Genomic DNA, 24,308 nt, shown 5'->3' with positions numbered 1-24,308 from the left:
AAACCTATAAATAAAAATTCAAATGATTCATCTTTGTGGATTACATTCACCCAAGAAAAAGGAGTTTCTTGTCTTTTTAATCTGGAAGAATTGTCATGATGTTTGCATTAAGATTTTTAAGTTATATGACGTAGTCCACTTTCAGAAATACCCAGTGTCTTTTTTTGTTATATTTATTTTACCTGCCATCCCAGGATCAAAATTGAAGCATAGTTATCACTGGATTTTCAAAAAGCTTGATTTGTTTATTCTTTTGTTTTGTTTTATTTATTATTATTATTATTATTATTATTTTATAAAAAGTGACAAGCACACATAAATATATTTATCATAAGATTCGAATTCTCACCAAATTAGTTTGAGATGATTTTTCTTAATGAAATCTTCTACACCATATTAGAGATGATTCTTTTTTCTTTGGCCAGCGAATTTTTTTTTTTGCATATATATACTTTATTGTATTGAAAGAAAGATATAACCAACTAAATTCTATATATATATATATATATAAACATCATATACATAATATATACACCCTCCAAGACATATATATATATATACATATATATATCATATATATCCTTCTATCCTACATATATAATATACTATTACACGTTAAATGGCAAAAAAAGAACTTGTATATGTCTTAAAAAAATTTCTAATGATCATTAAATTAATGTTTTTACACACATATCCAAAAAAATTTAAACTAAATATACTCATTACATCTAAATAAAAATTAATATTGCTAAAGTTTATTTGAGAATTTCAATAAAATTTTATTTTTATTATTGTAAAAAAGTTAACATTCATGTAATTTATAATAGATTATAATGGGTAAAAGGATATATATGCAAACAAATCCAAATTTCAAGGGTAAAAGGATAAATTTTCGAAGGTACCCAAGTGATCTATTTGTAATTATTTTGGAAAATAATTATAACAAAAATAATTAAAACTAAAAATAATATTGCATATTTAGTTTAATTTTACATAATAATTGTATTAGAATTTATGAATATTTATAAAGTCATAATTAATATATTTAGAAGTTTACCCACAAATAAATATATCCTTTTATATATTTTTAAACAATTATCATAAATATTTATATATTTAAAGTTTTTTAAAATTTTTAAATAATTGTAAAATATAATATTTAGATACGGAATTTATTTTTCTTTCTTTTTTATTTTGAAAAAATTATTATTTACGCAAAGCCACTTGGTTGAAGTGGTTAGCCGCACCAAAATAAATCTATGGCATGCCGAATGATGAGGGTCCGAATTCTTGTTGGAGGAATTAACTCACAAGTGATTTTGCAACCAACTCTCACGCCATAAAGACAGACGCTTGTCGCATTTTTCAATATATATATATATATAGTTTAAAACATTTTTGGATAATTATAACATTATAAATATTTATGATGTCATATTCCACATAATTAAAACATGTGTAATTTTAAATAAAGTTATTTTTCATTTTTTTTTTATAAAATTTTCAATTAACTTTAAATTAAAACTAAGTTTTTAAAATTAAAACAAAATTCAATTTATAATAATCAAATTTTAAAATAATTAAGATAAAAATTAAAATAATTTTATATTCTTGTAAAATGTTATCATAAATATTATCATTCCTTTAAATAGATATCTAAAGATACTATATATATATATATATATATATCTATTCAATATATATATATATATATATAGAAAAGGTTATCTGTGGACGTGCACAGACGTCCACAGACAGCCACAGTAATACCAATCTTGCTCTACAGTGAGAGCTACGAGTTCATTAACCCAAATTTGGTTTATAGTATCGTTTATGTAGATATAGTAGAAAGATCAAATTACTGTGTATTTTATTTTTCACTGTGTTACTGTTCCTAAGCACAGTAATACTGTTCACTGAATAATATCCGAAATCCAACAGTTCAGAGCAACATTCACAGATTAAAAATCTGTTAACGCCTCTATAACAATCCACTTCCTTGGTGTTGTATCTAATTAAGGTTTGATCATCAACAATCAAATTATAAAGAGCAAAAACATGTTTAATTTCTCCCAATGGTCAAAGCATCCTACTAAATTGGAAGCTAGCTTAACACCAGAAGAAGGGGGAAAGAAACTTGAAGGCGGATTAATAGTAGAAGATGGGCGAGAGAAAATGGGAGCAAGTTTAATATTAAAAGCAGGGCAAGAGAAAATGCAAGCCAACATTATGTATGAAGGCTTTGACAAAGATAAGCGAGAGAAAGTGGGAAAGTATTTGGAAGAGTTAGTAGGGATTTTCTTGGAGAAATTGCGAGAAGAGCTTATAAAAAAAATGACATGAAGAGTATATGCGCATGACAATATGGAAGCAGGCATCATGATCAATAAAAAACAAAAAGTTAATTGGATCAAATTGGATTGCCCAACTTTTAGTTTATTTTTTTTTCTTTTTCTTTTTGTTTTTAGAAATTATATAAAACCTTAGCTTATTGTGTTTAATGATGATGGATAAACTGGGATTGTAAATAAAATAGGGAAAAGTAAAACGTGAAGAAAAAACATAAAACAAAAACATGTCACTTCACTAGAAGTGGAAATTGATTACAACAAAGAGAAACACAAAATATAAAAAAATGACAACATAAAATGAAAAAAAAATAAAAACACAAACGATGAAGAAAAATAGAACCCTAAGGTGAATTTGGCCTCAGGGGCTAACTCCTACTATATTGTCGTCCCATCATGATTGTCTAAACCCATGTGGTGTTATAGAAATTCTAAGCTGAGGCCAATAGGGGGAGAGACCATGTAACTTACTTCCTTAATCTAGCAGAGAGTTTTTTTGCTGTCATTTGCTCTTTCTAGTCACTTGGTTAACGACTAGGACTACCTTTGTCAACTCGATCCAAATAATTTTGCTATATCGTCAAAATTTGGGAACAATAGCTTAATTCTATCCTCAAAAACCGACTTAGATATAAGTTATGATTTGGGTTCAAACCTGCTAGTTGGAATAAATTCAATAAAATAAGGATCAAGCCTACTACTTGGGCTTGGATTCTAATCAAGTTTGTTGAGTTCAGATATATGTTATGATTTGATTGAACAACAGAGGGTAAGCAAGTGGCCTAATTGGATTACATAAATTGTGGATGGCCATATATTCAGAAGCATATCATTTTTTTAAAATATTCTTAAAAATTATTATAAAATTTGTATGTTTAAAGTTATCTATGAATCTTCTAAATAATTTTAAAATAAAATATAATTTTTCTACAAAATATAAATTTAGATAAGAAAATTGAGTTTGTTTCGATAAATTTTATACATTCAAAGTTGTATATAATTAAAAAAAAATCAATTTTTTCTTGAAAAATTATAATTTAAATTACTCCTCTAATTGATATCATATTCTACTTAATTAGAGATTTCATTGTTTATAAAATTTTAAATTAAATTTAAATTAAATCTAAGTTTTAAAAAAATAAACCCCAATTAGATTGACAATGATTAAATCTGAACTGATTTAAAATGGCATTAAAATAATTTTATATATGTAAAATCTTATAGTAAATATTATCATTAATATAAATAGATATGTATAGATATTATATAGACATATATACATATATAGAACATCAATAAATATACATGTCTCTATATATATAGACATATATAACTAGTTATTGAGAGGCGAAAAGCTCATCAACATGTTTGGTTTCTTCCAATGTCCAAACAAAGTGGAAGTAGAAGAGCAACTTAAAAAATTGGAAGCACGCTTCATACTAGAAGGAGGGGGAAATACATGGGAAGGCAACTTAATAGTTGAACATGAGCCAGAGAAAATGGGAACAAGCTTAATATTAAATGCAGGAAAAGAGAAGGTGAAAGACCAACGACCTTTCGGCGTATTACGTACATGGGTCGCAGATGAAGTACCCACCGAGTGGTGAGTCGATTCTACGGTCGAGCGACATTTCTGGGAGTTGCTGGGATAGTGGTTAGCAGATGCAGTGGATTCAGCTGCCCACGCCGCACATCTCTCGGGTCTTAGTGGAGTTCGCCTACCTTTTTCCCAGAGAAGGTGAAAGCCAACTTAATGTTTGAAAGTTTTGGCAAAGATTTGATAAATTATCCGGTAGTATTGTTGATAAAGTGAGAGAAGAGCTAAGACAAAGATGATATGGAGAAAGAATAATGATGATGATGATGATAATGTGGAACTTGGCATCAAGATCAATATATAGAAGTTAATTTGATCAAATTGGATTATGTAAGAGTTTAGTTGTTATTTTTTTTATTTTAGAAATTGAAACTTTAGCTTTTTTGTATTTGATGATTTTTTAATAAACTTTTTTTATTTTGTAAAAGGCAAAAAGGTAAGAGTAAAGTTGAGCAGTTTATTAGGGATGACTTATTTTAGTAAAATCAATTTAAATAAATATCTTAAAATTTTGATTTTACAACATTGTTTAACAATTAATTATTAAAAGTCAATTATAATTAAATATCTTAAAATAAACATTGTTTCGTGACTTTCGTCTCCTCATTAGGCTTTTGGTCGTGGAAAGGAAAGGTGGCTCCAAGGCAATATATGGCAAGAGCATGGAACATCAAAGAATCAATATTTATATAGTTTATAATATATTTTAATGGTGTATATGCATTATGGTTCAAAAGTGTATGCATGCAAACAAATCAATTTTACAAATTATACATAGTATGTGATTTTATGAAGGAACACAAGCAATCAGTCCAATTCTAAAAACTGTAGCAGCCCAAAATGTTTGGTGGACCGCATAAGAAGGATAGAACAAGCTATGCTCTTATTATTTTATTTTTAAATTTTGTGAGCTAATAGAATATTATTAACTTAGTTTTTGGTATCGACTACCTGATAAGAAAGTTAAGATAAAAATTAGCAAAATATCATCGAGCGTTTCACTATATCTTTTTTGGATTGCTAGGTTTGGACGTGAAACTTATCAACGATGAAATCAAAGTTAGTAAAAAAGTGTGCATATATGTTAATTACATCCTTATTTAAGATATAATTTATAAAATTAAATCTATTAATTTAAATTTTGATAAACTAATAAAACTAACAAAAAGTTTATCTTGTGTGGGATTAAGTTGTTAGAATCTTCTGTATATATATTCTTTATAAATTATTTTTAAATGGGTTCATAAGTATGTTTTCATTTTTTTTTTTTTCTAAAAAGTGTTAGAATTTTAAAAGTTATCGAAAGATAAAATTTCATTAGTCCTCCAATAACAATTCATCTTGTTCTTTAAAAAAATAAAAAAAATTTAAATATATGGGTTTATGGGATTTATAATTCTAGACAAAAAGACACATTCATATGGCAAGAGCGAAGTAAATTAAAAAATTATATAATAATAATAAATTAAAATACCATATTTTTAGTATGAATTTGTTCAACAATAACCAAACAATAGAGTTTATTTATTATTATGCCATTTTGAGATAATATTATCTAAGACCCAACAAACTTGGACTTCAAAATAATCGGATTAAGCTCAACTCGTAGTTTGACTTGAAATTAAATGGCTCCAAGCATGGTTTAAAAACACTTTTCAAACGTGGTTCAATTTTAACTTCAAAAGTTTCTACTTTGTTTTATTTTAATCAAAATAGAGATCAAGATTGGAAAACTCCACTATAAGTCAATTTATTAAAAAATATTCATTTATAATTTTTTTTTTAAATAATTAATAAATTGCATTAATTGTATAATATTTGACACAATAATATATTATAATAATATTATATATCAATATACTTTTGAGCTGTATCAACTCACTTTGATTTGGAAATCAAACTCTTTAAGATTGGAAGAGTGATATTTTTTTCTTTAACAACTAATACGTGTTTGTAAAATTAAGATTTATTCTTTTCATCATAAAAAAAAAAACTTAAAAATTAAATCTTAGCCCCAATGAATTTGTTCACAAGTAACCTCATTTCATTTACATGCTTACATCAACACTCCTAATGAATAATTTGAAATTTTTAAATTGTAATATGAAAAATTGATCACAATGCCTAGGCCAAAGATTAACTATGTGTATATTCAAAATAAACTAACTCACGTCCTTGGTAGTGGCTTAAAAAAAAGACATATTTGTGATGAGATTGAAACATAAATTAGAGAATAAAGGTGAGAACTATAAATAGGTTTGGATTTGAAAAGTTTATATGGTTTTGGTTTTGCTACCACCCGTCTAACCAATTAAACATTCTAAAAATCCAGTATAATGTTAAAAGCATGATTATTTTTTTTTTTTTTATGTCTTATATAAAAAGAGAGCATATATATATTGTTTGAATTTATAGATAAATTTTATTCATTTTAAATTTTAAAACTAACATTGTTAATTTTTAATCATATTTATGTTCAAAGTGTGACTTGTTGACCGGTTCACATTGAATTCAAACTCTAGAGATTAGTTTGATTAAAAATATTGATTTTAAAATTTGAAATAAATAAAATTTATCCATAATTCAAACAATTACCTAAAAATAGCCAAAAGCTTCTTGAAGGTATTATCATCTATATAAAATATAAATATCTCACATTCTTCACAATGTCTGAACCCATTACCAAACAGTAAAACCAGGACCAGCTTTGAGCTACTCTAGCCAGTGATAAACCTTCTTTTTCCTTTTTTCTTCATGATTAAAAATTAAATAAAAATGCATTCAAGCATTTAGAAAGTTTACTTTCTTAGATTCATTCATGTGCAGAATCTTGCTTGTATTGCCAACTCTACCTTTACTACATTAATACAAGCCCACAATACAACCACATCTTCTACCAGTATCAATGTCTACAAAATCATATTTGAATCATTCAACTTACAACACATTTCATTGTCATGTATCAGATAAGATAACCAGGATGCAAATAACAAAGTGTAAATTAGAAAATTCGCCTTTGTAGGAGTTTTTGTCTATAGAGGAGTTAGTAAGGACTAGAATATCAAAAACATTACCATCTGCTGTTCAAGATTCTTTTCCATCATCAACAACAAGCACTTTGTGTATGAAGCAAAACTAAGAGATGACTAAAGTTTCACAGAAGAAACTACACATGTATCTAAGCTAATTGATGCTGTTGTCAGACAGTTAGTGAGGCACCATTATCATCCTCTGTGAGATTAAGTATCATTGTAGCTGCTTTTGGTGCCCTGACAAATGCAAACAAAAAAAGAAGATAAAGAAATAAACAGCGCCATAAAAGTAGAATTCATTTAAATCAGGTTGAAAGTCAGTAGCATTGCATTAAGAAACAACATGCCAAGGTGACAGATATGCTCATCTAGAATCAATTAAATACTCCATGCCAAGATCATTTAAAATAACCCAATGCCCATAGAACCCTACATCACTTGGCTAAACTCCACTGCTATTAGGGTGACAGATATGCTTATCTAGAATCAATAAAATACTCCATGCCAAGTTCATTTAAAATGGCCCAATGCCCATAGAGCCCTACATCACTTGGCTAAACTCTGCTGCTACAAATATTCTTCAAAAGATTCATATTAAGAAGTATTTGGTATTTTATTTGTTCTAAACTGATATTTCCAAAATGGAAATTGCTGACCGCAGTCTCAACAGCTTCCATAGTGTGGCAATTGTTACAGAACATTGTTTATCTCAATGCGAGCTAGTAGAAAATAATATTTGTTGACATAAGGCCCCCACTATGCATGCTGCCGATGAAGGCAAAGCAGGAACAAATAAAAGATGTATTGCCCTCTAAAATTGCTCAAAAACTTAAAATGATCAAGCAATACTTCTCTACCTTTGCCCTCCCTCCTCCAAGAATAACTTTTTACCAGTTCAAGTATAATTGAAAGGAAAATGATCTTACATGGTGAAGGGTATTCGTGTACAATGAATGGGCAATGTATGCATGGTAATTCCATTCGTTAGAACTTGAAAGTCAGGAATAACCGAACATAAAAAAACCAATATGTAAAATCAAAACAGACTGACAAATACCATGCTTCAGGTGACTGATACAAGGCAGCAGAGCTCCCAAAGCACGAAGCAAGCATTTCAGTATTTACCACCCCAGGACTAAGAGCAACAATTGCCAAACCAGGAGGTAATTCCTTTGCGACAGATCGAGAAAGTCCCTCAATGGCCCATTTTGAAGCACAATATGGGGCAACCTGCAATGATAAGTACAACACTGAGTTCTGCAAGATTTACCAATGAAAGTTAAAACAGATACTTTGTAACTTTTAAAGCAAGAAACTTCTCATCACCTCTGCAGCAGGTGATCTTCCCCATCCAGATGACATGTTCACAATTATACCTTTTTTCCTTTCAATCATAAGTGGCAAAAAGTGACGAAGTATGTTAGCAACTCCCTTTAAATTGGTATCTATGACCATATCAAACTCTTCTCCAGGAACCTCCCATATCTTGTTGTTTTTATTTATGGTACCAGCATTGTTAACTGAAAAAAGAAAAATCTTGCTTTTCAGATACAGTCGCTTGTGAAAAAATGCACTTAAAAAACAGGAAAATATAGTTCATGTCTAAATGCTATACATGAATCCAAAGGCATAATTGTCTGTGAAACATCTATGGTAGGAGGTGTGTGTGGGTGTGTGCTTGTATGTGTGGGAGACAACCTTCCAGAAAAATACACTACATCCATGCAAGTCAGGCCTCACAAGAATTCAAAGGCATAATTGTCTTTAAAACATCTACGAATGTGTTAGTGTGTCCATGAAGAAAGGAATGCATAAGACTAACAGGGTAGGTCTAAGTGGCAGAGGTTTGGATCGCTTAAACAAATGGTTTTGAGTTGGGTCTTGGTGTATAAAAAAAACACCTATGAGGAAAGGTCTACCCCTTATAGGACTCCCAATACGTCATCCCGGGAAACGCATAAGTCAAAGAGCAAGAAAATAAAAATAAAAAATAAAATAATGTACATATGAAAAAAATGATGATGATGATGATAAAGGTATGCATAAGGCAACCTTCCAGGAAGTGAATACAAGTTTGGAATTAAGCAATTACAAACCATCGCTATATTGAATTTAGATTAAATAATCCTCTTCTACTAGATGTTCACAAATCTACCTAAAAAATTCAGCGAAACATTACATAGTCTCTCATATTAGAAATTCACTTTCTTGAAGGTTTAACTTTCTTGAGTTTCACTTTCACCGAGATTCCATTCCTCGTGGCTCATGCTCTGATATTTGAGGGTTATTGCTAAGTACTGCCCACTGACTGCAAAAAAATGAGATGTAGAGAAAATTCCACATACTACTTTTTCATTCATATATATTATTTTAGTTTCCTTGCTTTTCAGAAACCTTGAAAAAATATATACAAGGTTAGGTCTCTAATCTGCAAGGGATGATCATCCCAATAAATACACTTCCTTGTCTCCACAAGAACAAATCACCTGCCCAGACTCCAGAGTTCTAAGTAGGCACCTAAACACTACATAGCAGCAAACTATCCTGCAAAAGTGCTTCCAGAAATCCATCATTTGCTCCAAAAATTAAAGTCTGACAAACTGAGTGAAGACTATTTTGTCTAATATAATTATGGCTTACATCAAAGATCAATTAACAGTAACCTAATCATGTTTGCTTTGACCTGTATGAAGGTTCCAATATTGACACCAGTAAACAAATTTCCTGTGGTAAATGGTAAAGCAACTTCACGGTCTAGGCTATTGTGAGTTCCTATGACCTAGGTAGCACCCTAGCAATCTAAGCTACTAATCTGACTCGTGGACTTCCTCACCAATTAAAAGTTATACCAGAAAAACATAGTGAGTAAACGAGAGATAAATTCAATTGCTCATGGGGTTACCAACCTAATGCAACATCATGGTAAGATACTAAGTTTACATCTAATGATAACATAGTGAGTAAACGAGAGATAAATTCAATTGCTCATGGTGTTACCAACCTAATGAAACATCATGGTAAGATACTAAGTTTCCATCTAATGATCGAATGAAACTTATATATGGACAAATAGAATTCACCAATTACAAATGTATACCGCTGCATTAAGTTAACATCAAGTTGTTTGGAAATCAACATAATACTATAAATGTAACAAAACACTTACATAAGAATAAATAAATTTGCAAGCCAGATCCCTTCCATCAGAACAATATGATCAATCTCCAAGTATAAGGAAAAAATACTAATTACTTAAAGCACACCAAGAACAATCGCTAAATAAACATAAGATATGCTAAACCACTCCATCAAAGAACTAAATAGAGTACCTAATCTAACAAGTTCCTACATAAACTCGCAGAAGATAATCCAACTATAAGAATGCAAGGAGTCAAGCAAAACAAACATAAATCAAATAAAGTATTCACTTTTCTTCTTCGTTTTTTTTCATTTTTCATTTTTTTTAACTATCTCAGAACAAATCAACCCAGTCCTTCCCATTATTTGAGAATCAACACATGTACTAGATAAAGAGAAGCTAAAGCATGGCAAGCAAAGCAAGCATTTCAAAGGCATGACAAATAAAAATCAATTAACGCTCCCACCTTCCCTTTTTAATTCTTTATGAACAAATCCACAAATCTGTTCAACATTCCAATATCAAAACAGAAGCGAGATGAAGAGAAGCTAAATAAACTGGAAACAAACCAAGCAATTCAGAGGCAGGGCACAAACCTATGATATCCGGCACCCTTTTTGCCTGCGCAACAAGTTTCGCGAATTCCTTAACACTCTCGTCCGATCTCTAAAAGAAATTAAAGAGACAACATTGTTTAACCTAAACAATCACAACCAAAATCTCTAAAATTCAAACAAAAAATCAAAGAATTAGACAGAAAATGACCACGTCGATGGCAGAGAGGAGGTGCTTTGAAGAAGAGGAAGAAGAGGAGGAAGAGGAAGAGGCCACCGGAGGGGCATCAGACGGGAGCTGCAACTCGTCCTGGAGGGCCTGAATTTTGTCCTCGGAGCGGGAGCAGCCAATGATAGTATGGCCACGGCGAGCCAACTCCAGGGTCAGCGCCCGACCAAGACCTCGGCTCACTCCGGTGATCAACACCGTCTTCGGCGGTCCTCCTCCGGCCATCGTCGCAGCCACCATCTCGAGAGTCTCTCTCTCTCTCGCTCTCCAGCGAAGAGGAGAAATTTGCTATTTTCAAGGAATTAATAATTTTAGTTATTCACGAAATGTGAAAAGTAATTGATCATACTTGTTAAATTCACTTTTTTTAACTATATTATTTATTTTTTATTTTTTTATTTTTTTAAAAAGTGCAATAAGCACCTTATTCACGAAATGTGAAAAGTAATTGATCATACTTGTTAAATTCACTTTTTTTACCTATATTATTTATTTATTATTTATTTATTTATTTATTTATTTTATTTTTTTAAAAAGTCGCGATAAGCGACTTTTCTCACTGTACACTTGACGTTTTATTTATTTATTTTTATCACAATTAATACAGTGAATCGAGTGAACTTTTGACTTTTTAATCTATTCTTTATATAAAAAAATAACTCTGAAAAAATAGTCAATTTTTTAATTTTTTCTAAAACTTTTATTTTTATATATACAAAAAATATAACATTTTATAAATTATTTTTTATAACGTTGAAATCAACCATTAAATTATTTGTCCCATTGGATATAATAATAACAAATTTCTAATTGTGGGTGCATTAGATGTAATAATAATAACATATCCCAATTATAGGTGTAGATTTGTGAATGCGGATTTGTTGTAGATTTGTTGTTCAAACTAAAGTTACGAGATAAAAAAGGCATAAATTGAAATAATCAATTTATGGCCGATTTTCCCAACTCTAATATATAATTAGTTTTTTTTTCCTTTCTGCTTCTGTTAAAGAAGTAATTAGAGCCATTAAAAATAAGAATATTTATCTGATAGACTCAGTTCCGTGATAACTACCACTGAACCAAAACATAGCTCATTCTTAACCGTGGTTTAAAAATTTTTATTGTTTTTTATTATATAATCTAAGAATATAATAGTAATTATCTTAAAAGATCTATGCCCTTACTTTAGAAGTTATTAAATCGAGGCAATAAGCCGCATCTTAATTCTATAGTATATATCAAAAAATCGGTTCTGTGAGATCATCTTCCTAAAAGCTATAGCTAATTTAAAAATTTATGAATTCATTAAAAAAAAATTATTCCCATAATTTTACAATGTCAACAGGCTCTCGAAGGTGAAATAACACACAATAGTAACATCAAATCTGAGAGGGAATAAAATGAGAAATAAATTCTAATTAATAATTCATAATAATACAGTTAATCAGTGACTCAATGATTATTACATACGCCGAAACCTAGGATGAACAGAAATCAGCCCTGGTCTCGCCTCATCAAACCGGTACCTGCCAATAATCCAAAAAAAAAAAATCAATAAGGAAATATTTGATTGCATAAATGAACATGAATATATTACTCAGGGGTACTCACTTATTTTCAATAAGGAAGCTTCTAACAGCTGAAGGAAGAGTAGCTTGGCCTCCACTATGTTTGCCCATTCCTGTGAATAATCCATAAAGAGATCAAATGAAGGTAGTCAGATAGATGGAAGCATTGTGTTAACTGTGCCTAAAGTTCCTAGTTTCTATTATCAGAGTAACGAACATCCGCATAAGTTAGTAAATTTAGAATAGTTCATATTAAGAGACATATTGGCGTAATTAACAGTTTTATCAGAAAAAAATTAGTAAAATATGGATATGACATATTTATGCGTCTCACATCCTATAGAATCATCCAACTAGCTTAAGCTTTTATTTAGCTGACCTTGCCAAGCAGAGAAATAGTCTAGTTCAATACCTAGAGTTTCAGATAGAAAGTGTATCACTATGTGCATGCATTATGATCAGCATACCTGTTATAATGTTTAACACTGATTGTCTTTGGAAGGAGAGGGGTTTAGTTCTTATATCCTCAGAATCTTTAACAGTACTACTGAGAGACTCAACGGATCGAGACCTAGGCATACCAGCCAGTGTTTTGGTTAATCCCTCAGAGGAAGCTGAAGAGTCGGTGAAAATCTGGGATTCGATTTGGTGGAGGCGCTCCTTCACTGCAGTCACTGCTTCAGATGCATGAAGACCATGCAAATCTAACTTCCACAAATCATTATTACGATTATTGATTTGCAGAATCTCCTCCGCTGCTTTGTGGTTCAGTTTTTCAGCAGCAATCCATTCATCTCGGGCCTTCAAAGACAGTTGATGTGCAGAAGAGTGATCACCCCTCAGAAAAGCATTACTGGCAGCCCTTGAATGCTGAGATGCCACCCTGTCAGGAAAAGGACAAGAAATTTAACTCATTAATAATTAGAAAATCACAGTAAATCTCCTTCAAAGGCTAGCATAAATAAAGTAGACCATCTCAACATGATGGAAACTTTGATAAATGATACACAGCTACAAGTAGTGCAAAGGCACAGATTGAAGTTAAATGGCAAGTAACAAATTCTTCTTTTTGTAAACAAAGCTTGGTTAAAGTTCACAAAGTCAACAAATGTATCTGGTCCAATCTTTTTTTATAACAGCTCGTGTTAACAACTTAACCAAACTGTATAAATATATATTTGACCAGCTACAAGTATGTGCCTGTTGGGTCATATTGTAATGTACCACTAGCAGGAGTGTAACTAGGACAAGAACTGAAAAAAGTATATCTTCTACAACTCAAGGAGCAATCTTAAATTACACCAAGCAGATGAATGGAAAACACAAAAAGTCACTAGCTTTTCTAGTAAAATTCGATATAAAAAAGAACATACCTCATCATTCTTAGAGCATCTTTCCTATGGCTAAAGTAGACATCATCCTCTTCCCACTCAGGTTCAACAAGTACAAAGCACGGTTGCTTTACTGCTGGCAAGTCATTAGCACCATCAACAAGCTTATTATCTGATAAAATGTTCTCACTGGATCCTCTGTTTTTACCATCGCACTTGACCATGATAGAAGTATTCTGTGCAGGAAGGTTTGCCTCCTCTTCTTCCGGGCCAGGGGAAACCATTGACTTCAATAGCAGACAAGCTTTGTCTACATCATAATCAACAGATGTTAAGACATCCTCAATCAAACTTTCATTGGCCCAACCATGAATGCCTTTCAGCCACTTAACCGAAGCATGAACACTGCTTTCGGGATTTAATTGAAGACCCTGACACACAGCACCAGAACTGCCATATTGTTTCTCCCCTTTGGATTGTCCCTCAAGCAGCGGAAATCCTCTAGAAGGTTGTACTACCGAAGCAAACGATTTTATTCCAACACTGGAACCAGCTGGTAGATTCTTCACAGGGACTGAAGGTGCATTATTTGATAGTGAAGGAAAAGGTTCCAAATCAGATGTGATTCCAGCAACTCCTTTATTTCTTTGCTTATGATCAAACGCAGTCCAACCAGCGGTTCGGCTCAATGGCCGTGGCATATTTGAATTTAATGGCCTCTTAGTAATGGTCATCTTGAGTATCAACACTGAATATACTCTTCAGTGATTAATGCAAGAATGCAGTAGCCACACAAAATGTTCTTTGCTGTCAATTCCAATAAACCAGATGCTTTACTTTAATGAGACTAAATCGCTTCCGAAACTCTCTGAATGTAAAATCACAAAAATTCAAATTTTAATAAATTCTCAAGAAAAATTTACAACTAAATAATGCATCATCTAGCAACACAGTAAGGACATAGCATGAAAATAAGTCCGCTTTGTAACTACTGAAAGCATGTCCATATGAAATAAAGAACAGACAAAATATACAAAAAGTCACACAAAGGAAAATTGATAGAACATTATATCCATAATTTTTTTCCAAATTTTCTCAGAGAATCAATTAAGTACAAATGTCCAATCTTTCATAAACATGAGCCAATTTAATTACCTTATAATATCAATAATCCTCAGTACCTTTATTTATTTATTTTTCCCCCCAATTTACAGATATATTTACAAGTATGAAAACAACAAAACACACAATAATTGAACCACGGAGACCAATTTTTCATTTTATCAAAACACACCATAGAATTAAAGTACCAATTTATCTACCCGTTAAATTTTAGCTTTAGTTAATTGAGACTTCCTACCTATCCAACAACAAAAATTCCAAAATATTCTTCAACTCCACAAATTATAAATCATATATTGCTACCAACAAAACAAAAAGAAAAAAAGAAACACTACCGGATTACCAGAAAATTCATCTTTGACTCTAAAAAAAAAAACAATAATAAAAAAAGAATAAATTTCACCTATTTCTGGCTATTTCGAAACCCCAATCCACAAATCACGGAACCACGGCGTCGATCGAGAGGGGAACAAGAGAAACAACGGCTGAGACAGGATGATCTTGAAATCAGACGGTATTGCTAAGCCGATCAGCTGAGAAGATGGTCGGAAACAGGAATCCATCAACGACGGCGAGACGGCGATCTTCTCCGGCGAGTCAAAGTGGAACTTTTCCGGAAACCCTTGAGCTCTGATTCCGTAGCGGAAAGAACACAATGATTTGGGGATGGTGAAAAGAAGTTTTATTATTATTATTATTATTATTATTATTATTATTTATTTTTATAGTCAAATTATCAAAATACCCTTAATGTTCTCCTATTCATATTGGTTGATCCGTTGATGACGGTTTTGAGAGGGTGATTTGGGAAATGCAATTGTGTTCTCATGTAGACCTTTCATTCATGATTCAAGTCTCCGAGTAAATTATGTTTTGGTCCTTGGGTTTTTTTAACTACAATATGATGGTAGACCTCAGTTATGAAATGTTTACTTTTTTAAAAATTTTACACTTTCCACTGACTATGAGTAAATGATGTTTTGGTCCTTGAATTATAACTATAAGTTGGATTGATCCTCAATTTTTTTTTTTTTTTTGAATAAATATGGACAAGCCAAAGAGTCTCTAAAGTAAACTTTTGATTTTTTCCAAATATTATTTGATATTTTTCTTATTTAATTTTATGTTTGATCCTTTTAATTATTAAAATCAATATATAAATAATAATATGTACTATTGTATGCATTTAATGAAACATATTAGTAATTTACCTTTATTAAGAATATTGTTTTTTAAATATAGATAAATCATGGATTCATAATTTATGATTTGTGAAAAAATTCATCAATTCCGTTATTACAGAATAGTATATATTTAATTTAAACAAATTGATGAATTTATCATTAATAATTATCTTATTGCTAATATTGAGTACCTTAAATCATGTGTTTCATGTTAGTAGGACTAAACATGGACTAAGCTGGGACTGGGCTGAGACTAGGACGGGTCTAGACTGGCCTACACTTAAAAAAGTAGTCTATATATTCTGGCTGAACTTGGCTAATTGTAGCCCATCTCAGTCCATCTAAATTTCATTAGGCCCAGGCCTAACCAATCCTAGCCCAAAAATAAACAAAATTTTATTTTATATTTTTACAAAATACTACAAATAGATAAATAAAACTATTTATAGAACATTAATATTTTATCACATAATTAAATAAATACAACTAAAGTAAAAAAATAACAAAACCAAAGTTAAAAAAACACAAATCCTTGCCTCTGATACATATCTATACATATATATATATACACACACATATACATATATATATATACAATTTATTTATTTAAGTATTTAGACTGGGATGGGTCTGGCTGGGTTAAAATTTGTATGACCAAAACTCAACCCAAAATTCAATCGGACCTATATATTTAAGCCCAGCCTAGATCTTTGGGCTATTTTCCTAAACTCAAATTCTATAGCTTTTGAGTTGGGCTTTGGCAGCCAATGGGCCACCCAGTCCAAGGGCAGTCCTACATGTTATTAATTCCATGATTGAATTAATTTGGGTTTTTTTAATGTTTAAATTAGGAAAAAAATAATTTTCTCTTAATATAAAATAATTTTCTCTTAATGTTTAAATTCAATCGGACTTATAGTCATAATTTTAATGGTATGCTCAACAACTTTACTTGATTCTAGATTTCATTATAAAATCACCTAAACGGCTAAACATAATAACAATAATTCAATGCTTATACCTCTACTTCTTCTATGCCTATACACATGAAGTTCTTCCACCTTCCTAATAGTCATCTCAATGCATATTCATACCATTTCAAACAATTTTCTCTTAATATATGTAAATTCTAATTTATTTTTAATAAACTCATTCTTAAAACAACCATTTATAGAATTGTCTAATATCCATCTCAAAACATTCACATCTTAGCCACACTTATCTTCTATGATGTTATGTTTTAACTATTTAATAATTTGAGCCATAGATCATAGTTGGCTCAATAACCATCTTATAAAATTTATCATTCAATCTAAGAAGAATTTTATAGTCATATAAAAATACCAAAAGTACCCCTCCACTTTAGGGGTGGCAATAATCTGTCTCGGGACCACGCCCGATTTGTCCGACCCGAATAAAAAGGGTTTGGACATAAGGTTTTGCAAATGCGGGTCGGGTCCGGACATGGGCTAGTTGTCCGGATGAAATCCGGGCGGGTCCGGACATGGCTTAGTTGTCCGGATTTAAATCCGGGCGGGTCCGGACATGAAATTCGGACAACCGGTCCTTTTAACCCCTAAAAACTTTAAAAGCTCACAACCTTAGGCCCATTTGTTTTAAGCTCATTTTTTTCTAAAAAAACTTTTAAACATCTATTGTTTTTTTCTATTAAGACTTAGATTTTTCTATAATTTGAGTTGAGTTTTTGGATTATTAATGTTTTTACATTTAATGTGAATTAAATTATTTTTTTGTATAATTTAATATTTGAGCGAACTTAAAAAAATAACTTATAGAATTCGGAAAAAAATTTGGACATCCCGGACAATCCGGTTTTAAAATAAACCGGGTTTGGACATACCAAGTTTGTCCGGATTTAAAACCGGGCCGGGTCCGGACACAAGTTTTTCTATTTATATTAGTAGTTGTCCGGACCCGAATTTTTGCCACCCCTACTCCACTTGACCCAAACAATTTTTAATTCTATTGGTGGTGAAAACCCATTCATTTGTATGATAGTATTGAAAGACTGTACTTCTACCAATCTCAATAACTTATATCGTAATCCCACTCTTATTTCTAAAGGTGGCCACGGGCCGGTTAATCGGACCCGACCTGCCGGGCCGGGTTGACCCGGCGGGTTTTTGTAAATAACAAAAAAATGTGTCATGGATGGGATTTGAACCTAGGACCTCTCACATGGGAAAATAACATTAACCAATTGACCTACAAAATTTTCTTGTTTTAGTTTAAAACATAAATAAATATAAAGAAATTACAAAATATTTTTTAAATTTAGTCCCAAACAACAAAAAATTTAAAATAATTTATAATAACTTAAAAAATTTTAAGACATCAAAATAATTTTTAAAAGGATAAAAAGCTACATTTTTAATTTATTTATCTATCAAATTAAATTATTAGCACACCTTTTTAAGTGCAACAAAATGTATATATCAAGTAGTATTCTTATTTTTTAAATTGAAGTTATCAACTTATTTATTTATTATAATTAGGTTGGTTCTAGATTTTACTTTGGTCTCTAACAATATGGTTATTATTGTGCTTATCATGTTGTCATAGAAAAAAAGTTACAAATAAAATAAAAAATACATATCCTACATCTATCTATTTCTACCACGCTTCTTAATGAAATTACATTTCAAATATTCTATTTTTTATCTTATTTAATATGAAGCCTTTGGTTTCTAAAATATTTTTTTCCCAATAACTTGTGGTTGACACCTTCATCATCAACTAACACCACATTATCGGCAAAAAAACATACATTAAGATGTCGGATCCTTGAATATGCTTTGTCAGCTCATACAACAGTAAAGCAAAAAGATAAAGAACTTAAAAATTGAACTTTGATGGAAGCCTATAGTAATGGGACTATTCTAATACACTAGAGGGACTATTCTAACACTAGTGACATAGTGGTCATATATATCCTTCACAAAGTCAGTGTACTTAATGTCAACCTCTGTTTTTTGTTAACCAATCAAAGAACCTCCCTAAGAATCCAATCCTAAACCTTTCCTAGCTTGATAAAAACTATATGTAGATCTTTCTTCATGTCCCTATACTTCTCCATCAACTATATTATAAAATTAAATTCCAAAAAATATTTATTTTAATTAATATTAATCAAATCAAAATTTAGTTGAATTTTGATTCCAACTCACATTCCTATTTTTTTTTAAAAAAAAATTGTACAATATATATACTCATAGTAAATCACCTTTGCACCTATATATATATATATATATTTACACGTATTTACAACCTTACCCCATACAAATCACCTGTACCTCTCTGTAGAAACCCTGCTTGTGTTATCATTATAAAATTAATTTTTCATCAAGAAAAGGCTTCAAGGTCCATCCGTCCATGCATATCTTGCAAAGGACTTCAGAGGGCTCACTTTTCAGGATTTCAAAGTAGTATCCTTTTAAATTAATTTTTAGAATTTAATGATATTTTTATAAAATAATTATTTTGCCTTCATTAATCCACCTTCCACCTTCTTTATTGCTTTCAAACTCGCCATTGTGGTCTATGCGAGCTCACTAAAGGACTTGCCACCTAAGTAGGAAATTGGAAAAGAGATCAAAAGGGTTATAAAATAAAAATATTTTAAGCATAATTTTAAAAATATACCCAAAAAATATTAAAGCAAGGAACTAAGACATAGTCTAATGATTTTCTATTTTACTTGTTTTTGAGAAATCTCGGTGCTTGTCGCTAATTGATCAAATATATATATATATATATTACAGTAGTTTCAAGTGCATCAACATCTTTTGAAACTTTTATTAAATCCTTCCATCTTTTTTCATTAATTCTCTTATAAATTATAATTCTTTAATTTACAAATTCACCTTAAAAAATTATATAATAATTTACACTCTTAAATATCCAATTATTTGTTTCCTAGCCCTCTAGTGCAATTGAAATATGAATGATAGCTATCGCAATGGATGGAGTTCTCTTGTTATTTTATTTTGCTTTTGATAAATCCGATAAGCACAATAGTCAAGAGAGTGTGTATAAAGGGAATTGATGTTCAACTATGCATCCTCACCAGATGGTATAGGGATTGGGATGAGTTTCTCGTGTTATTTTCTTGCCACCACCAACTACCATCTATTTTCATTGGCTTAATTATTAATGCACTATTCACACTACATCTTTCTCCAATAATGATCACTTGTATGTTTGTATATCTCCTTATTATTTTATTTAATTTTTTTTAATAAAGTGGATAACGGTTGTGAGAGATATATAAAAGCATAGAATTAATATTTTCAAGATACCTATGTTTTTACTTAGAGTGAGCTAAAATTCAAATATGTTTTCTTTGGTAGGAAGATAAACACACTTTATAGAAAAAAAAAAATATATGATGCTAACATAATAAAAGGTTATTGGCAAAAATAAAAAGTTTAAATTTGCATGTTATGACTAAATCGCCACCACTAATTCTTAGAGTGAGGTTAATAGACAAATGACTATATGAGATGTTCATAGATTTCTTACAGCTACTAGAATTCATCACCACTTAAATGACTATATGTAAATTTGTAAAAAAAAAACTAAAGAATAAAGATAAAAAAAAATAGTATTGACATAAATAATTTTTTAATTTGTTATTTATGATGAAAAAAGAATGATAGATTAACCCTAAAAAAGAAGTTGACTATTTTTAAAATAGAGGATAGCGAAAAATGGGAATTTTAAAAATTAATTAAAACAAGATATAGCAAAAAACTATAACACCTTAGTTTATTATTTTAAAATTTTAAAAAATTGTTGGGAGTATTTGATATCAATTATTAAATAAAAATAAAATAAAATCTTATTTTATTATATTAAACAAGACTTCAAATTTGAGAGGTTTAAAGTATTGCTTCAATAGCTTCACCATTGAGTCTTTGACCAGTTCCTATTTTATGACGATGGTTATGAGGGACTTGGTTGATAGGTCTTCATAGCTTGAAAACGAAGGACATTGGAACAAAAATAAATTTTATAAGAGGGTAATAAAACCTTTATGTGTGTACTATTTGTTGTTTCATAATATGGATAAATAAAAGATTTATTTCTAATAAATTAATACATGATATTGTCTAAGTTTTGATGTTTAAATATAACGAAAAATTTGGTTGCTTATGTCTTTCATTCAATACAATAAAATATATTTTCATAAAATTATATCTCGGTTAGTATAAAACAATCTCTAATATAGTGTAAAATATATTACTTATACATTTGTGGGCTCCTTTCTTTCCACCCGGCCTTTGATTAGGATTGACCGGATAAAAAGCATGGATCACAAATTAAATCTTAATATTTTGTAGACTACAAGGGATTGTGGGTTCATGACTTCCATTAGGGGCAAGCCCCTAATGTTAATTACCCTGGACATTGTCACAGGAACCTCCGATTAAGAAAATAAGTGTGAAGAAAGAAACAGATTCTGACAAATAAATTTTTTATTCATAAATTCATAGACTTCGTTGAAAGTACAAGAAGTTTGGAATTTAATCATCTTAACGCAACAATAATTGTAGCCTTTTATCTCCTTCCGACTATTTTGCCGAAAATCGCGCTTTGACTTTTGTTGACTTTTGGTCTTCGTCAACGGTTGAAATATGTATCTTGAACATGACTTAAAAACTGGTGAAGTTGTGTCTTAGATATTTGAATTTACATCTTGGACTTGATTTGGAACTTGATTTGATTCTTCATAAGCTTCGGCCTTCAGGGCTCATGAAAACTTTAGCAGCCGTGAACTCTCAACGCTTTTATCCTTGAGGTTGTTGAGCTCATTTGTTGATTTATTTGGAACTTGGATCTTTGATTTTTGCATCTTAGCTTTTAATTTGGATTTCAAAGTCTGTGGATTCCCTATGTTGATGAATCACAAACTTGGTTTTGACCTTTTCATAAACTTCTGGGTCATCATGCTTGTGAAGTCTTTTTTGCAACTTGTGAACTATTCAACGCCTTAGCTTTGAGGGTTGTTGAACTCATTTGTTGACTTGTTTGAAACTTGGAACTTGGACTTTTCAGTTATCATCTTGAATTTGATTTGGAACTTGATTTGATTTTTTTTACAAGCTTCGGCCTTCAGGCTTGTGAGGCTTTTTGTAACTTGTGAACTCTTCAACACTTTAACTTTGAGGTTATTGGGTTCATTTGTTGACTTGTTTGAAACTTGGATCTTTGATTTTGCATCTTAGATTTAATTTGGATTTCAAGCTGTGGATTCCCTATGTTGATGAATCACAAACTTGGTTTGACCTTTCATAAACTTCGGCTGTCATGCTTGTGAAGCTTTTTTTTGCAACTTGTGAACTCTTCAACGCCCTAGCTTTGAAGTTGTTGAACTCATTTGTTGACTTGTTTGAAACTTGGAACTTGGACTTTTCAGTTATCATCTTGAATTTGATTTGGAACTTGATTTGATTTTTTTTACAAGCTTCGGCCTTTAGGCTTGTGAGGTTTTTTTGTAACTTGTGAACTCTTCAACTCTTCACCCTTGAGGTTGTTGGGTTCATTTGTTGAATTTGAATTCTTTGATTTGATTTGGAACTTCATTTGACTTTTTCATAAGCTTTCGGCCTTTAGGCTTGTGAAACTTTTTGCAACTTGTGAACTCTTCAACACTTCAACTTTGAGGTTGTTGAGCTCATTTGTTGATTTGTTTGAAACTTGGGTCTTAGACTTTGAACTTGCTCCTTGGGAATTTGATTATGTATCTTAAACTTTGATTTGGATTTCAAGTTGTGGATTCTTTGTATTGATGAATCACAAACTTGGTTTGACTTTTCATAAGCTTCGGCTTTTATGCTTGTGAAGCTTTTTACAACTTGTGAACTTTTCAACTCTTCATCCTCGAGGTCGTTGAGCTCATTTGTTGATTTATTTGAAACTTGAAATTTGGACATTTGATCTTTTTGTATCTTGGATTTGATTTGGAACTTGACTTGACTTTCCATAAGCTTGACTCTTGGGCTTGCTGAAACTTTTTGTGCAACTTATGAACTCCTCAATGCTTCAACTCCGAGGGTTGTTGAACTCGCTTTATCTTGGATGTTTTTGAGTTTGTCTTGAATTTGATCTCGACTTTAAGTTATAGATTCTCCGCATTGAGGAATCGCAAATATGGTTTGGCTTTTTCATGAACTTCGACTTTTATGCTTGTGAAGCTTTTTACAACTTGTGAACTCTTCAACTCTTCATCCTTGAGGTTGTTGAGTTCATTTGTTGAATTTGCATTCTTTGATTTGATTTGGAACTTGATTTGGAACTTCATTTGACTTTTCATAAGCTTCGGCTTTTAGGCTTGTGAAACTTTTTGCAACTTGTGAACTCTTCAACACTTTATCCTTGAGGTTGTTAAGCTCATTTGTTGACTTGTTTGAAACTTGAATCTTTAATTTTTGCATCTTAGATTTAATTTGGATTTCAAGTCGTGAATTCCCTATGTCGATGAATCACAAACTTGGTTTCGACCTTTCATAAGCTTCTACCGTCATGCTATGAAGCTTTTTTTGTAACTTGTGAACTCTTCAACACTTTAACTTTGAGGTTGTTGAGCTCATTTGTTGACTTGTTTGAAATTAGTGTCTTGGACCTTGAACTTTCATCTTGAATTTGATTTGGAACTTGATTTGATTTTTTTATAAGCTTCGGCTTTCATGCTTGTGAAGCTTTTTTTGCAACTTGTGAACTCTTCAACACTTTAACTCTGAGGTTGTTGAGCTCATTTGTTGATTCATCATTTTGATTTGATTTTTTTTGTTTTAGAATGCTTGGTTTTTGAAGATCTTGAAATTTCTTCATCACTCTTAAGAGAGTCAATGGCCTCAAACCAGGTCCATGAGCTCAAAAAGAGTTTTATGGGTTTTGGAATTTTTTTATCACTCGAAGAGAGTCAATGGCTCTCAAACAGTGCCCATCACTCAAAGAGAGTTTTATGGGTTTTGGAATTTTTTTCATCACTCGAAGAGAGTCAATGGCCTCAAACGGGGTCCATGTGCTCAAAGAGAGTTTTATGGGTTTTGGAATTTTTTTCGTCACTCGAAGAGAGTCATACGGCCTCAAACAGGTCCATCACTCAAAGAGAGTTTTTAAGGGTTTTTGGAATTTTTTTATCACTCCTAAGAGAGTTAATGGCCTCAAACAGGGTCCAT

The 24,308-nt window shown here is 31.0% G+C and overlaps 2 protein-coding genes across 2 annotated transcripts; both read right to left on the bottom strand.

Annotated features, from left to right (window-relative positions):
- Positions 1-6,834: 6,834 nt before the first annotated feature.
- On the bottom strand, positions 6,835-11,186 carry LOC120270006 (NADPH-dependent pterin aldehyde reductase). Its single transcript, XM_039277015.1, has 5 exons — positions 10,882-11,186; positions 10,713-10,782; positions 8,304-8,497; positions 8,035-8,207; positions 6,835-7,214 (listed from the first exon to the last, which is right to left on the bottom strand). Exons 1-5 carry the CDS (start codon positions 11,137-11,139, stop codon positions 7,145-7,147), a joined length of 765 nt encoding a protein of 254 aa, XP_039132949.1. The 5' UTR covers positions 11,140-11,186; the 3' UTR covers positions 6,835-7,144.
- Positions 11,187-12,300: 1,114 nt separating this feature from the next.
- LOC120270929 lies at positions 12,301-15,578 on the bottom strand. Its single transcript, XM_039278007.1, has 5 exons — positions 15,324-15,578; positions 13,841-14,666; positions 12,935-13,350; positions 12,511-12,580; positions 12,301-12,425 (listed from the first exon to the last, which is right to left on the bottom strand). The coding sequence occupies exons 2-5, from the start codon at positions 14,530-14,532 to the stop codon at positions 12,362-12,364; spliced, it is 1,242 nt and encodes a 413-aa protein (XP_039133941.1). The 5' UTR covers positions 14,533-14,666; positions 15,324-15,578; the 3' UTR covers positions 12,301-12,361.
- Between the last annotated feature and the right edge of the window lie 8,730 nt (positions 15,579-24,308).

The sequence above is a fragment of the Dioscorea cayenensis genome, chromosome 10 (assembly GCF_009730915.1).
Source record: "Dioscorea cayenensis subsp. rotundata cultivar TDr96_F1 chromosome 10, TDr96_F1_v2_PseudoChromosome.rev07_lg8_w22 25.fasta, whole genome shotgun sequence".
In the NCBI taxonomy this organism is placed as follows: Eukaryota; Viridiplantae; Streptophyta; class Magnoliopsida; order Dioscoreales; family Dioscoreaceae; genus Dioscorea; species Dioscorea cayenensis.
This window is presented reverse-complemented; position numbering and strand designations above follow the sequence as displayed.